This window comes from Pelodiscus sinensis, chromosome 22 (assembly GCF_052426305.1).
Source record: "Pelodiscus sinensis isolate ZL-2025 chromosome 22, ASM5242630v1, whole genome shotgun sequence".
NCBI classification, from domain to species: domain Eukaryota; kingdom Metazoa; phylum Chordata; order Testudines; family Trionychidae; genus Pelodiscus; species Pelodiscus sinensis.
This window is the reverse complement of record NC_143073.1, coordinates 13527810-13544475: the sequence shown is the minus strand read 5'-3', so window position 1 is coordinate 13544475 and position 16666 is coordinate 13527810. Positions and strand designations below refer to the sequence as shown.

The 16666-nt window shown below is 46.5% G+C and overlaps 2 protein-coding genes and 1 pseudogene across 6 annotated transcripts in view; 1 reads left to right on the top strand and 2 right to left on the bottom strand.

Moving 5' to 3' along the window:
- Positions 1 to 16666, top strand: part of LOC102463552 (uncharacterized) — a 587148-nt gene that overhangs the window by 37216 nt on the left and 533266 nt on the right. The gene's annotated exons all lie outside the window — the stretch shown is intronic.
- Positions 1 to 16666, bottom strand: part of LOC102444983 (uncharacterized) — a 66789-nt gene that overhangs the window by 4343 nt on the left and 45780 nt on the right. Inside the window, exons 14-16 of the mRNA XM_089772714.1 lie at positions 15134 to 15238; positions 13846 to 14801; positions 5088 to 5211 (exon numbers count right to left, since the gene is read on the bottom strand). Of these exons, the coding sequence (XP_089628840.1) occupies positions 5088 to 5211; positions 13846 to 14801; positions 15134 to 15238 (1185 nt within the window). The remainder of the gene's footprint in view (positions 1 to 5087; positions 5212 to 13845; positions 14802 to 15133; positions 15239 to 16666) is intronic.
- Positions 5222 to 13796, bottom strand: LOC149521815 (uncharacterized; annotated as a pseudogene).

Sequence of the window (16666 nt, the reverse complement as noted above, 5' to 3'; positions counted from 1 at the left end):
GGTCTCAGTGGAAGGGGTGAGTGAAGGGACTGGGGGTACAGATTCTCAGCAGGATGGTGAAGGGGCTGGAGATGGGAGGTCTTGGCATGGTAGCGAGTGAGGGTGCAGGGTCTCAGGTTGGGGGGGTATGAGTGAGTGGGCTGGAGGCACATGAAGGAGCTGGGGATGCAGGGTCTCGGCTGAGGGGGTGTGAGAGATAGGGCTGGGGGTGTGGGAAGGCTCTTTGGCTCCCAGCCCTCCCCAGCGGCTCCCCCCTATCCTCCTGGAAGAGGGAGGTCAAGTGGCTCCTAACCCCCTACCCGCAGAGGGGAGGGTACACTGTGCTCCTGGCTCTCCCGCCCCCACCCCCGCAAGGGGGGAGGGTGTGTGGCAGCTTCCAACCTGCAGCACCGGGGAGAAAGGGGAGAGGGTCGGAAGAGGCAGGGCAGCTGAGGGCAGAGGAGGTAGCAGACAGAGCAATGTGATGATGTCATTCTGTTGTCCCTCAGGACATTTTTTTTATATATAGAGACTGGAGGGGCTGCACCCTCCGCTTGCTACGCTCTCCCCTCCCCCCCCCCCCCCAGCTGCTTTTGCTTTGCTGAGAGAGCTTGTCGATGCTGATGATGCCATTCTGTCACGTCAGAAAAATTTTTTATATAGAAAGTGAGATTATTATAGGTTACCAAGGACAATGGGGGTCCCTATTTCAGTAATTAGCTCCCTTTCTAGTTAGAAACATACCCCTACTATTTCACCTACATTTCCCGCAGACTGAGCCAAGACTCTACACTGGCACCATCCTTTTTATAGGAGACCATAACATTTTTGAACATCAGCTGGTTCAACTTTCAGCTTTCTTTTTTCAAAACTAAAATTGTCCTGTTTCTTTAAAAAACTTTCACTGGAGGCAAAGTTGGCTACATTTTTTATTTTTCTTGCTTTCTTCCCGACTCTCATATTTTCACACTTATAGTAAGATGCTAAGAACAGGGCACAGTACTCCAGCTGAAGACTCTCCTGTGCCAAATAGAGCAGGAAAATTACCACCCATCTCTTCCATCTGATACTCCTGGTAATCCACCAAATAATGGCATTAGCTGTATTTGCAACTGAATCACAGGGTAGACTCATATTCACTTTGTTATCCACTATCAACTCACATCTTTTGCAGCGGTGCTGCCACTCGGAGCCAAGTATATCACATTTTGTAATTGTGCATTTGATTTCTTCCTTCCTAGGTGGAGCACTTTGCTCTTACCTTTACTTAGTTTCACCATATCTAGTTTCAGACCAAATCCCCAGTGTGTCAAAGTGATTTTAGATTCCAAAGTGCTCACAACCTTCCCAGCTTGGAGCCAGTCACAATTTTTATAGGTAGATTCTCCACTCCATTATCCTTGCAATCAGTTAAAATATTGAACAGTACCAAACCCAGGGCTGACTTCTTAGAGATTACTTAGATACACCCTTGATATAGGAGGGCTAACTATTAATAAGTACTCTCTGAGTACTGTCTTTCAAACAGCTGTGCACTCATCATATCATAGTTTCATCTACCCTATATTCTCCTCACTTCCTTATGAAATGTCATGTGGCACTGGATCACTATTCTCAAAATCAAGTTGTAACAACTGTGATGTTATTGGCTTCTAATATAAACTTAGAGATCAATTGCAATTGCTGTGATATGTTGGCAACAAACCTTGTACAAAGTGTCTCCAGTGAGATGTTTATGAAAAAGCTCATGGTTTACTAGTTATGCTTATATTATTTATGTGTGTGCATCAATTTTGTATTTGAAGTTATGAGTATTGGTTAGGTACTTGCATTTCCAAAGTTTGCTTCTGGGAGACATCACTAGGAGATCTGGCCAGCCCACTGTAAACGGACTTTTTAGGCTGAATAGAACTACTTGACTGGCAATGGGCATTAGGAGGTGCCAATCCTTAGCTTATAAGACTGTGTGTGAATGTTCAGACCAGCATGGAGCCATGGTTTCAACCTGTAAAGAACCGAGTCTTGCCTGGACAGGTGACTTGCTCATGGAACAAATTCCATCTTGTAACTGTACTTTTCCACAATAAGAACAATGAAATTCCCTCCACAGCAGGGAAGATATATAGAAGGCCTTGGAAATCCTTCCATTTTGTCTTCAATCCTGCTTCTCACCCGTGGAGGGTCTTTGGTATAAACTGAAGCTCAGAACAAAAGACTGATGACCCATCCAATGTGGATGTACTCCAGAGACTTTGCGTAAACCAGCTGTTTATTCCATGACTGCTATAGGCCAGCACCCAGAACTTTGCAATTGTTCTATTTGATTCCTTTAACAGTGTTAACTCTCCCACTTCCTTTCTGTACATGAATAAACCTTTAGATTTTGGATTCTAAAGAATTGAAAACAACATGTTTAGGGGTAAGATTCTAAGTTATAAGATGCCCTAGAAATGTGGCTTATCCTTTGGGATCAGAAGTTCTTATACTTCATAACCTCTTATCTATACATAGGGCCAGCCTGAGTCATTTTGGCACCCCGTGCGGGCAGTGCCGTCCTGGGCTATGGCGCATGTGTGGGCCTGCTCCCAGGGTGTGTGGGCCCACCCCTGGGCGCACAGCGCATGCACAAGCCTGCCCTCTCGGGGTGTGCGGGCCCGCCTCCAGGCACACGCGTGAGCCTGCCCCCAGGATCCATGGGAGGGTGCACAGCGCATGTGCTGCCCAGCCACCACCGCTGGCGCACAGCCAGGGGGCGCCCAGGTGGGTTGCACCTAGCTGTGCAGGGCCCCGCAGCTGCGAGGGGGAAGGGCACTGTGGGGGTTAGCCAGTACGGAGAACAGAATTTCTCTTTGTGACTGGTTTGGTGTACAATGTAACTGTCGTCCCACCCCCAGGACTCCTTATTACAATTGTTTTGATTCCCCCATCTACTAGGTCAGTAACCCTGTTTAAAGGAATTTGGTTGGTTTGGCACGATTATTATAATTGCCATGAAGTACACATGCGTGCTCACATTGTCTTGAAATCTGCTACTCTTTACTGGCATGCCAGACAAGGCAACTGGTTGAAATTTGGGTTTATTGATCAAGGGACTTCTGAAATACAGGACTCCCTCCCAAAAGCCACAATTTACTAACACACCAGACTCTTGTGACGTTTTGGTCACACCTCAGCTGGAACTAAGGTTTTAATTGTTCCCCCAATTGATCTCAGGCACTTGTCATTTACATCAGTTAGGACATGGCACTGACTGACAACGAGTGCTACAGGGCGGAGGGGGAGTAGATTTCAGATTGGCAGGAGTCCAACTGACAAATCAAAGAGATGGAAACGCTGACATGCAGCAAGACTGAGGCTCTGTTAGTAATCAGAGAGTATCCAGCAATCTGCCGGCACAGTAATTAGCTGGCTGGAGGAGGGGATATGCTATGGGGATTGTACCTGAACTACACCCATGCATTTGAATTTGAGTCCCACAAGTAGTAGTTTTTGGACACAGCATGTGGTGTATTTTTATTGCCTTTTGAATGAGCTTCTTTTAGAAGTTTTGCCATCTGATACCAAAGTTCTTTTATCCAAAGGCAAACTTTTATCTGGTCTAAGCTTAAAAGCACTGCCAACATCGCCCTCTGGGTTAGGCATGTGAAAAAAAAAATCATACCCTTAACAGAAATAATAGCAAAATATAGTAAAAGTACAGTTAAAGTGGCAAAATAAAGTGCATTACAAAATCAAGAAAATAAAATGCCCATAAACTACATAAATGCAGTTAAGGTTACTCAAGGCTGCCTCATGCCCTTCCAGCATAGGAGTGGGGGCTATATTAAACTTCTGAAAACGAAGAGTTAAAGTACACTCCACCCCGCATCCACTAACGCTGAAGCTGGCAACAGACACTGTGAACGTGGTTAGGGGTCACATTGGCTCATTAAGCAGCCCAGGAAAAAAATATTATCTCATGCCCTGACCCACTATGGCTGCCAGGCAGGAGTGTCAGGTGGGTGGGCGGGCAAAGGAGGGAAGTCTATGTGCAGGAGCACAGGATGGGCAGACAGAGCGGGACAAGCCTCTGCACATAAACCTCTCTCCGACAGGAGCACCAGGCAGGCGGGAAGAGCGAGGAGGATCCTGGGATGGATAGAGGTGGATGGGAAATGTAGACAGGAGTCAGGAGGGGCCTTCACTTGGTCTGGCCCAGGACCCCACAAATCCCTAATCTGCCTCTGGGTATAAGAATGGTGCAGAGGTTATGAGCTATCATGGGAAGTAGAGGGGTCTCCTGATGAGGTCTGCACTTGAAGGCTTGAGGCCTTTCTGGCAGGTAATTTAGTCAGACACCAGGTGCTCTGCTCAGGACAGCGGTGACAGGATGGAATTCTATGGTCCGTGTGATACAGGAGATCTGAGATGAGCTAATAGCCTTAAAATCTACCAATCTATAACAGACACGAGGAAGGGCTAAGAACATGTCATTGCGTGTGTTGTACAGATGGGGAATACCAACATTTATCCTCCTTCCCCCCAGCTGTGTGCACTGGGGCAGCTGTAGCGGTGACTGGATGGCACAGGTATTAGCTGGAGCAGCTTGGCAGAGCTGTGACTGGAATGAAGAGAGGTGCATGTGAATATTGAGGGATCTGGTCTGCCCCATTTCAGGGCTCAGCATTATGGCTATGATAGCAGAGGTACACAAGGAGGAGTTCTTGCCTTGGGGATTGGCAGCCAGCTGGTGGCAAACATCCTAGTGGCCCAGGGGTAAGTGAAGCAATGGCTCAGAAGGGATCCTCACGGGAAGGATAAACTGGGGGAGGGGAGGAGTTTTTGAACGTGTGTTTTGGTTTGTGTGGAGGAAGCTCAGAACAGGTATGGGCAGCCTCCATTCACTAGATCAGACCTAAGCCCCAGTTCTGCCTTAGCAAAGAGAAGATGTTACACTTGGTGCCGTGCTGCTCTTATGCCCTGTTCCCAGAGTGTTCTGTAGCAGGGGAGGGTAGAGCGCTAGTGTGGGGTGATGCTAAAACGGGGCAGAGCAGAGGTTGCATTGTGCAGTGATGTGCACTCAAATTGATCATTTCCCCTTCTACAAAGAGCGGGGACAGGACTCTTACCCAGCAAGGTCATGTTCTCATGCTTCTCCTGCATGTTGGCTCTGTAGAGGGCTCTCTGAGTAGGATCCAGCAGAGCCAACTCTGCCCTGGTGAAAGACACAGCCACCTCCTCCGTCACCGGCCCCTGGAAGAGCAAGAGCCCTTGTCAAGGCTGTTCCCCACTTTGGCACTCTGAGTGCAGAAGGTAGAGGCCCACAACAAACCTTAAAAATACCTTGCCTGTATAGGCTTCTGCTTAAAAGAGCCTCAAGGTCACAGATTTCCTGGCCTTGGAGGTAGCTCCCACCACTAGCTGAAACAAAGAACCCTTTCTTCTAAACCCAGGAAGAAAGCACTTGGACTTCTTCCAGAGGGGTACCCCCAACCTCTTTTACCACAAGAGTGCTGTGAAAAAAAAAAAGAAAAAACAAGCTGCAATTTCTGATAGCTGACCTCTCAGTCTTAGGCACGAATACACAGATCTCCTATTACCCTCCAGGACACAAGAATCAAATCATCGCCTTAAAAATGGTGATTTTATTAACAAAATGAAAAGATATATTTGATAAAGCATGCTTGGTTCCTAGGAGTTTTAAAGCAATTGAGAAAAAAAAAAACAATTTAAAAACACAGAGAAATTTCCATCCCTGGGATACAGCTTAAAGTAGTGTTTAGATGGAGGAGGGGGTGAGCTGTGGACTTAGCACAGAAAAGTTTAACCAAACAAAACAAGAAAATAATCTGATCGTGTCTGAACAGATATTTCTCTATCTACTCACAACCCGTCCTTCAAGGTCCAGTCCATTTCCATGCCCAGTATTCTCTGTAGGCACGATAGTTCTGCCTGGTTCAATTAATCTTATTTCCTCACCTCTTAGCTTAAAACTCACACAAAGGAAGACAGCAGGCAGGTATATCTTCCAATTCAAATCTCAACACCTTCTCCTATTGGCCCTCCTAGCTCCCTGCCAACACTCCTTAGCTACCCGAGTTTAACCCTTTAGTTACTGAATGCTGGGATGTTCAGAAAAGGCCAGTACTCCTACTATCCATGCATCACCCCCCAAATCCCAGACAGTACTGGACAGGTTGGTCCACACTGACTGTGATTTCTCCTTGGAGGTTTAGGCGAGAACATAGTTAATAATATACCTGCACACTCTAAATTCACTACTGAATATACAATGAACAAAACAAGATCCCCTGCATTCACAGAATACAATGAGTTAGATGCAGGGAGAGTTTTAACTGACTTAGTCTGGGGAACTTTCATGGGAGAGTTCATCAGCTACTTTTTTAGAAGCTCCCGAGATGTGTTATATGTCAAAGTCTTAGAGAGCCAAACTCCACCGAAGGAGTTTCTTGTTCGTCTCTTTGACTCTGTAAAGCCACTTCATAACAGAATGGTTGGCTTGCAGATGAGTGTTGTCCCCAAATATATGATCGTAGCTTCTCTAAAGTGTATACAATGGCGTAGCATTCCTTCTCAGAGACAGACCAGTGGCTTTCCCTCTGAGAGGATTTTTTCCTGAGGAACACAACAGGATGGAATTGTTGATCAGGTCCTGTTTCCAACAAAACTGCCCTCACATATGCTCTGACATATCTGTGGTGGCAAAGAAAGGTCTGTTGTAGTTTAGGGCCTCAGGACAAGGTCAGTCATAAGAACAGCCTTAAGCTGCTTAAAAGCTTCTGACACTTCCCAGTCCACCTAACTGTCTTTGGTTGCTTATTTTATGGTCAGGTCTGTCAGTGGTGCGGCAAGCTGTCTGCAGTGCGGTTCAAATCACCCATAATCGCCTGTGCTCTGGCAGCTGCACTGGCTTTCGGTATGTTTCTGAATTCCATAATTCAAGGTCTTGGTTATGACTTATAAAGCCCTAAATGGGTCGGAACTGGGGTATTTGAAGGATCGTCTCCTCCCTTACGAACCTGCCCAGGGACTGAGGTGAGCTGGGGAGGCTCTGCTCCATGTTCCTCCACTTATGGAGATACTGTTAACATCTATGCAGAGCAGGGCCTCCCTCCCAAAAGCCACTATGGAATTCTCTTCCTCGGGACATTAGTCTGGCACTTACGTTGGCACTGTTTCAGCGCCACCCTTTTTAACCCATGGTTTTAGTGGTGTTTGAGTTTGTGTATGTGTCCCTACTCCTGAAGTATCTTAACAGGTTTTATGTCCCCGCTTTGGGGGTCTTATATATTCATACAGTCCCACATGTGAAATGAAGGTGGACTTTTCCTTGGCTGACGCATCTAGAGGTAGTTGCCAGTATTCCTTGGTTAAGTCTAGGGTACAGATGAACTGGGCATATCCCAGTTTCTCCAACAGCTCATCTGTGTGTGGCATTGAATAGGTTGTCTGGGCAACAACAGCATGGCCACTAGAGTGATCATGGACTAAACTCAAGAGTTTTTCCCTGAACCTAGTTGGAACTACCAACTGTTTTTGAGTTGCTAGTCCTCTTTGTAACCACCAGAAAGAGCGTCTTTGTATAAAAGTCCTCTACCGCAACCCTGGACCTGTTAGAAGAGCTGAGAGGGGGTGACTCACTCTGAGCCACCATCCAAATTCCCCTCAGGCTTTCATCTGCTTCCTGTTCTGCCTGGAACTGTTCCCTTGATGCTGCAGACATCAGCACCCTGCTGGGTTGTGGACTTGAGCTCGGTCCCTCTGGAAGCGATGCAGGTGATGTGGGTGTGTCTGCCGGCTGTGAACTGCTCTCTGATGGTGAACTGGGTTGTGTTGCAGGCTCCGACGGTGCCTCTTGTGCAGACACAGTTGCTGCTGCAGGTTCCGTGGTGCCTTTTCTGCTGCTGGTTCCAATCCCGGCACTGGCTGCTCCACCAGCTCAGGCTCTTGGGCTGGTTCCATCTGGATTCCAGGAACTGGATCCACTGCTGCTGTTGTAGTCGCTGGTCTGGGGTATGGCTTTGCCATCTCCATCTGGGTCTCTGGCTCTGGAGTGTCTGGGGATACAGCAGGTGCGGAGACCAGCTTAGCCCTGCTGTGAGTGACCATTCCCACCTTCTTAGCTTGTTTCACATGGTTGGCTAAGTCCTCTCCCACCAGCATAGCAATGGGATAATCATCATAGACTGCAAAAGTCCAAATTCCTGACCAGCCCTTGTACATAACAGGCAACTTGGCTGTAGGCAGGTCAAAAGAGTCTGCCTTTAAGGGTTGAACAGTCACTTGAGGCTCTGGGTTGATAATTTCAGTGCCCACAAGGGACTAGTGGATCACGGATATCTGTGCTCTAGTGTCTCTCCTCGCAATAACCTTCTTCCCACCCACACTTAGTTTCTCTTTGCTCTGGGGGTATCTGAGAGGCATCTGGGGCAGAAAACTCTTGGTGTGACCCCAGTGCAATGAACTGCACTCAGCTGATGCTCCTGGGGCAGCTGGCCTTCACTTGCCGCAGCTCATTACATTTAAAACATTGCCCAGCTTGTGTGTAACTGGAGTGAGGTAGATTCCAGAGAATGGGGTTGTGGGATGAGAGGATGTCTGTGGCTTCCCTTGGGGTTCGCTGCAAGGTAGGCGGATGGAATGCCCCCGGTGGCGGGATGCCATCTCTGGATGCCCCTTCTGGTATTCCCTCAAATGGCTGTCAGTTTTGTCCCTCCATCAACTCCAGCCACCTGGCTCCAATTTCCTCCTGCCCGTTATGGTTTTGGGTTTCCCATCTTGGATGTATCTTTGGTGCTCTTTAGGAACTGTTCCATTTGCATCAGGAAAGATAGCTCTTCCATAGTCTTAACATTTGCTCCTGACATTCATGTATCCCAGGTTTTTTTTTTAAATCTGACAGGTATGTTGGGTCAATGCCATGTCTGGTTTCCACCTTAGGGCCCTGAACTGGCAATAAGCATGTTTGGCGGTGAGCCCCATCCTAATACTGCCCTCTTGTTTAAAAAGTTCATAATCATTCATGTTTCCCCCAGGCATTTCAGCTGCCACTTCTGCTAAGGATCCACTGAGTTGTGGTCTCAGCTCTGTCATGTGCTGGTCTTTGGGGATGTTGTACCCAAGACAGGCTCTTTCAAAATTCACTAAGATGGCGTCTGCATCATCTCCTATCTTTGTTCATTGCACTTGCACTAGTTCATTGCACTTGTCCACCGGGTTTTTCTTGGGTTGGGAAGCATTGGTTGGAGCAGGATGGTTAGTCAGTGTAGTTCAGAGTGCTCAGCTTCTTAGCTATCTCCAGTTCAACTTCTAACCTCCTCATTTCCACTTCCGCTTCTGAACTCTTCATCTGCAGGAAGAACTCGATCTCACCTTTAGAGGTCTGTCTGCCTTAAGGACACTTTCTCTCCCTGAGGACAGTGGTATGTGAGGGACATGGCTGCCCCCCTCTGCTCCTGCCCCCACAAGGTTACTCCCCGCTGGCCTCACAGGGCCATTCTCTTGTCCCTCTCCTCGTTGTACGAGTCTTCTGCGGAAGTGGACATTTCATCCTGATTTGAGGCTGTTTTCACGTTGGTATTTTGCTCCAGGGCTACTCTGCCTGACCACAAATGCATACCCCGGGTTGCTTCCCTGCCTTACTCTAGCCAAGCTATCCAACTGCCCCAAAAGCTAGAAAAAAACCCAAAACAACTGTTTGGTTTGGACATGTGGGCTGTGAAGCTTTAACCTTGTGTGTACCTTTCCCCCACAGGAAGGAAAAGGAAAACAAAAAACAAAAAAACACAAAACGTCCAAACAGCAAAACAACAAAAAGGTGTTCTTCTAAAATCTTGAGGTCTGTGTTCCTGGTCGAAAATGATCCCACCAGTGCTGCCGTCATGTCAAGGCTATTTCCCGTTATGGTACTCTAAATGGAGAAGGTAGGGGGGCCCACAACAGACTTCAAAAATACTTTGCCTCTATAGGCTTCTGCTTAAAAGCGCCCAACCCTCACGGATATCCTGGCCTTAGAGGTAGCTGCCCTCACCAAGTGAAACTTCTTTCTGAGGGGTACCCCCAATCTCTTTTACCACGAGTGTTAAAAAAAAGAGAGAGAGAGAGAGCGAAAAAACAAGCTGCAATCTCTGATAACTGACCTCTCAGTCTTAGGCAAGAATACACAGACCTCCTATTACCTCCAGGACACAAGAATCAAATCATGGCCTTAAAATATGGTGATTTTATTAACAAAACAAAAAGATATATTTAATAACACATACTTGGTTGCTAGGTATTTTAAAGCAATTGAGAAAAGAACAGTTTAAAAACACAGAGAAATTTCCATCCCTGGGATACAGCTTAAAGTACAGTGTTTAGGGAGGGAAGTGGGTGAGCTGTGGACTTAGCACAGAGAAGTTTAACCAAACAACAAAACAAGAAAATAACCTGATAGTGTCTGAACAAATATTTCCCTATCTACTCACGACCCGTCCTTCAAGGTCTAGTCCATTTCCATGCCCAATATTCTTTGTAGGCATGATAGTTCTGCCTGGTTCAATCCACCTTGTTTTCCCAATTCCTAGCTTAAAACTCACATAAAGAAAAACAGTAGGCAGGTATATCTTTCAATACCTTCTCCTATTGGCTCTCCTAGCTCCCTGCCAATAACTCCAGGCTACCTGAGTTTAACCCTTTAGTTACTGAATGCTGGGATGGTCAGCACTCCTCCTAGCCATCACACGCCACCCAATCAGCACCTGCTGTCCCACTCTCAGCCTCATTAGTCATGAATAAAGAAACCCAATCAAAATGCTTAGAGGAACAAGAGGCATCAGGGTGAGGTGAGAAAGAGAGAACCCCTTTTCCCCCCGCCAGGCAAGAGGATGGAGTGACTTAACGACTAAACAGGGGCTAATACACTACATGAGGCCCCTAGAAGAATTCAGGGACACCCTGATGAGAACCCCAACCCCTACTCTATTCTGGCTGCTGGATGTGAGGGGAGGGGCAGCTCCGCTAAGCCCCACTGTGACTGCCCCCTTCATATTTCCCAGCAGCTGCAGATTCATAAGTTCAGGCTCCAGCACTAAAAGCCCGGTAGGTTTTCCCAGCTCTATCCAGGGAAATTGCTTCCTGTTCCAAAAATTAAGACATTTCCATTCCAAACCCTAAGGGTCTGTTCCTTGACTTAAGGAACAAGGTGACACCAGTACCAGCAGCTTTGTCACAACTTGTGCACCTCTTTCTGCACCTCTGCATAGTTTCTGCCTCTTCCCACCCACAGATCAAACTCCCTAGACCAGGAGTCACCAACGCCTCGATCGTTATCTCTGGGCCACTAACATCCAGCAGCGCAGCAGTGCTTAGACAGGCTGTCAGCAAGCTGCTGGCTCCTCTCTGTGCTGCCCTTGGCGAGAGGGGAACAGTGCAACTCTGCAAGCTGTCTGCGCCCAAAGCTCCCATTAGCTGGCAGGTGCGCCCCACAGGGCTGAAGCCTTGAGACCCCCTCCAGTGTTCTCTCTAAAATTTTCTATCCTTGGGTGGGTTGAATTTTCTTTTGGGCGGGTTAAAATTTCTCACATGAACCCCTGATATTGAGATGGTGATGCACATCCACACACACACTAATATAAACAAAACGCACACATGTAATTTTAAGCAGTCCATATGTGTGAAGGAAAATGTATTAAAACAAGGGATATTTAATAAGGAGCAATGCACATGATATTTAATATGAAATCAAATAAAAAAGAAAATTAACACTACCCTTGGAGAGTACATGTATCAACCTTTCTAACAGCTCAATCTAGTACTTGCTATGTCTGACTCATAAGAGCCAGAACTCTACCAAATAGAAAGATCTGGTCTTAATGAAATACACTATCCCATGTATTAATTAGTAACACACATTTTAAAAAAATCATTAAGGTCAGAGTTTTAGATCTTTGCAACACTCCAAAATCATTCTATTAAAAGAATCTTTTTCTTTCGTAAGCCATTAACACCTTATGCAAACTTTGAAATGCAGTCATGCAAATGTCCTGGCACACACACTTCCCTTGCAGCCGGCTCCCCCACTCAACCCAGTCAGAGAGAGGACTGCAGCTAGTCAGACACCCCAAACAAACTGCCCCCTGCCACTACCCACTGCACAGATGTCAGCACCCACTCTCCTCTCTTCCCCATCCCTTTATCTCCCTCTTCCTGGGAAGCTTGAGTGCTGAGTTTCTGCCTCTCTCCCCTCCTGCAGAGGGATGCTCAAAACACCCCTCCCCTTTGACTCATCATCAGCCAATTACTTACTTACTAGCTCACTCATTCCCTCCCCATAACCCTAGCCATTAATTGTCTCCTTATCTCTCTTTTTACCAGCTCTGGGAGGCTCCTCAGTTCAAGTAGGCAGCTAGCTCCCTTTAGTGAAACACCACTCCCCGCGCTGTTCAGGTGAGCTCCCTGCCTACGTGGGACCTTTGGACTTCTGAGCAGAGCTCAGAAAACTGTTGTGAGAGCACACAGGCATGCAGCTTACAGGGAAACTTGTCCCCCCTCCTCAATGCCCAGAAGATAGAGGTGATTTTTTTTCTGGGAGCTGCAGCTGTGGGGAGAGCAGCGGCCATGGGAAAAGAGAGCCTGCCTGAGGATCCTGCTGGGTTACTGGCTGGAAGCTACTGAGCCAGCCAAAGCCTGCACAGGATTCCTTACCCCCTCCCAAACCTCAACTCCCTGCCCCAGGTCACCACCCAATCCTGAAACTCTGGTCCTCATACCCCGGGTCACAACTCCCTCCCAAACCCTGCACCATTACTATACTCCTCCCCCAGACCAGAATCATCCCCTCTCTCTCATACTCCTTCCCCTCCCTGCTATAACCCAATCCCCGACCAGGTCATAACTCAAGCCCTCTGCACCCCTCCATGAGTCCAGAATCCTCATCTGTACCTATTTCCCCTCCCCAGACCCTGGTTTCCAACATCCTGCCCCAGGTCACAATCCCCTCTTTCATCCAAACTACCTCACAGACCTCACACTCACTCCTGCAACCCAATTCCCTATCCCAAGCTCCCTTCTGCACCCAACCTTCAACCCAGACCACACTCCCACTCCATAGAGAAGTGTAACCCCTGATCATTTAACAAAATCTTGGAGTGCCCCCTAAGAAAACAATTATTGCCCACGTCTGCCCAAGGTCTCCTCCTCCAGTACCGAAACCTGAAGCAGTCTAGAGAGCTGAAAATGAGGAGAGGGGGCGGGAGACTCCACATACAACACTTCAACTAAAAAAGCCACTCGTGAGAAGCCTTTTGACTACCATATGGCACAGATCAAAAATAACATTGCTAGACGTGAAGGGAAAGAAGGGAATCCGTCCAACTCACCCCACTTCCCTCAGATGTCATAGAGGTTAAAGTGAACCCCCATTCCCACTGCTCTTGTTATATTTAATATATTTTCAAAGAGAAAAATTATACAAAAAGAACTGAAGAAATGTGCAAGATGAGTCTGCCCATGGTGCAAAGACTCTGTCTTTAGCTGTGTATTTACATCAGAGTAGCAAACTCAAGCTAGCAAAGTCCATGAACAAGCTAGGGGAGACAAGGTCCAGGTAGAGATTTCCTTAATGTAGTTAGTTGTGGTCAGCACTATCTTCCCCATGTGGGGCTGATGGAAATTTCTGAGAGCAGGACACATGCTCAAAAGACTAAGGAGCTGAGAAAAAGACCATGGGAAAGACCCCAAAGAATGACAATTTGCAAATGCAAAAGCTGGCAAGTCGCATGAGTGAGCTGAGGGAACACAGCAAAGAAATGGTGGAAACAGCTTTACAGGTAACTATGTGGGGATTAGCAAAAGACCTACAGGAAAAAAATTGCTTGTTACGCTTACATAAGATTTTTGTTGTTCATCTCCCTTGCAGATTCTCTGATGGTAAATGAGACGTAAAGTCTGAGTGAAGCTTTTCCCACACAAGGAGCATTTACAGGGTATCTCCCCAGTGTGGATCCTCTGATGCCTAATAAAATCAGCCCGCCGAGTGAAGCGTTTCTGGCATTCAGAGCACTCATAGGGTCTCCTTGCTTTGTGGATCCACTGATGTTTACTAAAGACTGAGTTGTCACTGAAGGTTTTCCCACATTCAGAACATTCATAAGGTCTCTCTCCTGTGTGAGTTCTCTGATGATTAATAAGGGATGAACTGTAAACAAAGCTTTTTCCGCACTCACGACATTCGTAGGGTCTCTCGCCTGTGTGGATTCTCTGATGTGTAATAAGGTGTGAACGCCTAGTGAATCTTTTCTTGCACTCACTGCATTCAAAGGGTCTCTCTCCTGAGTGGTGTCTCATATGTGTAATAAGCTGTGGCCTCCGAAAGAAGGCTTTTCCACACTCACTGCATTCATAGGGCCTCTCTCCAGTGTGGAGTCTCAGATGGCCAATAAGATGTGCACGCCGAGTGAAGGTTTTCCCGCACTCACTGCATCGATGGGGTTTCTCTTTTGTAAGGATTGTGTCATGGTGAGTAAGGTCTGTGTGGCTCCTGATGTTTTCCCCACATGTAGTGCTTGGGTTGTCTGTCTCTCCCAGGAGAATTCTCTGATGCACTGTGGATTCCTTGAATTGTGTTTGCATTCTCCCACAACTGGTGGATAAACTGGCTTTCTTCCCTGACTGATTTCCTTGCTGTTTCTCTGGCCTATACTGGCCTTCACAGACTTTTCCAAGCTTGTGACTGCTGGACATATTTCCTTTAGATTTTGGCAATAATCTCTTATGTGCTTCTACTCCCTCAGCATCTTCTTGCTGAGAATTCTGCTCTCTCTTCTCACTCGCCCTCATGTAACCTGCAAGGATAGAGAGAGAAACCTCAGAATGGGCATGGGAAGGGAGAGAACAAACCAAAAATGTTGGAGAGATGGGGGAATGATCAGGAAGTGAATTCCCCGAAACTCTTCCAAATGTGAGAAAGAGAAGAGAGGATTGCATCTGCTTCTACATCACATCCCAACACTCAGGGGAACAAGAAAGAGATCCTGCCAGGTGTCAGTCAGGATGGGTAGAAAGCCATGAGAGACATCTGCTGGGGACAATGAACATGGAGAGCTCACAATATAGGCAAGCCTAATAGTTTCCTTTATGCACTGACAGTCTTTGAGCTGGTTTAATGAGTCCTTACCTGTGTAGGAGCTTCTCAGTATGTCTTTTTCCTTGGTGCACTGGAGATCTGGGACCTCCCCTGGTACCAGCTGGGAGACTGCATCAGGACTGGAGATTGGAAAGTCTGCTCATGAGAAGCAAACCCAGGGATATCAGTGGAATTTACAGGATGTTAAGTCATACAAAATGTTCCCTTATTTTAACTCTACTTTGTTTTAAAACAATAAAATCCCAGGACCTGCTCCTCAGGTGCTCAAAGATACAGAACACTCTACTTATGGGCTACGTCTAACCTACACCCCTCTGTCGGCAGAGGGATGTAAATGAGATATTTCGAAAATGCAAATGAATCAGGGATTTAAATATCCTGTGCTTCATTTGCATAATCGCGTCATGACACTGTTTCAAACAAGCGCCATTTTAAAACTCAAACTGCAGTTTAGAAGCTTTTTTTTTTGACAACAGGGCGCTTTTTTGAAAGATCCTGTACTCCTCAATTTGGGAGTACAGTATCTTTCGAAAAAGTGCCCAGTTGTCGAAAAAAATGCGTCTAAACCACGGTTTCAGTTTTGAAATGGCGTTTGTTCGAAACAGCACCATGACGCAATTATGTAAATGAATCGTGGGATATTTAAATCCCTGCTTCATTTGTACTTTTGAAGTGCTTCATTTACATCCCTCTGCTGACAGAGGGGTGTAGGTTAGACGTTGCCATGATGAATTACCTAGTTCCATCCCTGCTGAGTGTCTGGCTGCGTGTATTTCCCTCATCAAAGGAGCCCCTAATACACAGGGAAGGTAACCGTGTCCCAGAAAGTGAAGACATTAGTCAGAGGAGAAGGCCCCCTGAAATTGCTTCTTGCTGACAGAATGAGACCCAGTGACAGTGGGGAAAGACAGTAGGAAGATGGGACCATTGAGAATAGGCTAGTGGAGTTTGGTGTAATAAAAGGCAGGAGAAAAAACGTCACTGCATGCAGTATCTGAGAGGTACTAGAAGTCAGAAAAGCACATTTTTGAGGAATTATGGAACACAGAGAATCAGATGTAAAAGTAGGGAGTATGGAAATTGCCCAATGCGTGGAAATTATAGAACTGTAGACATGTAGCACTGGAAGGCACCTTGAGAGATACTAGACCATCACTCACCATGCTCTGGCAGAACCAACTAGTCTGAGACAATCCTTGACAAGTGTTTTTCCAACCTGTTCTTAAAAACTTATGACTACAGGGATCCCAACTGCTCTTGGTAACCTATTTCAGTAATAAGCTCCCCTTCTAGTTAGAAAGTTCTTCTGACTATCTAACCTAACTTTCCCATGCTGCAGATTAAGTCAATTATTTCTTGTTCTACAATGGCAGCATCCTTTTTATAGATCATAACATTTTTGAAGATTTTCATCAGGTTCACCTCTCAGCTATCTTTTTCAAAACTAAAATTGTCTAGTTTTTTTTCTTTAAACCATTCTTTGGAGGGGAAGTTGGCCACATTTTTTATTTCTATTGCGTTCTTCTGGACTCTCTCTAATTTTTTCACTCCTAAAGTAGGATG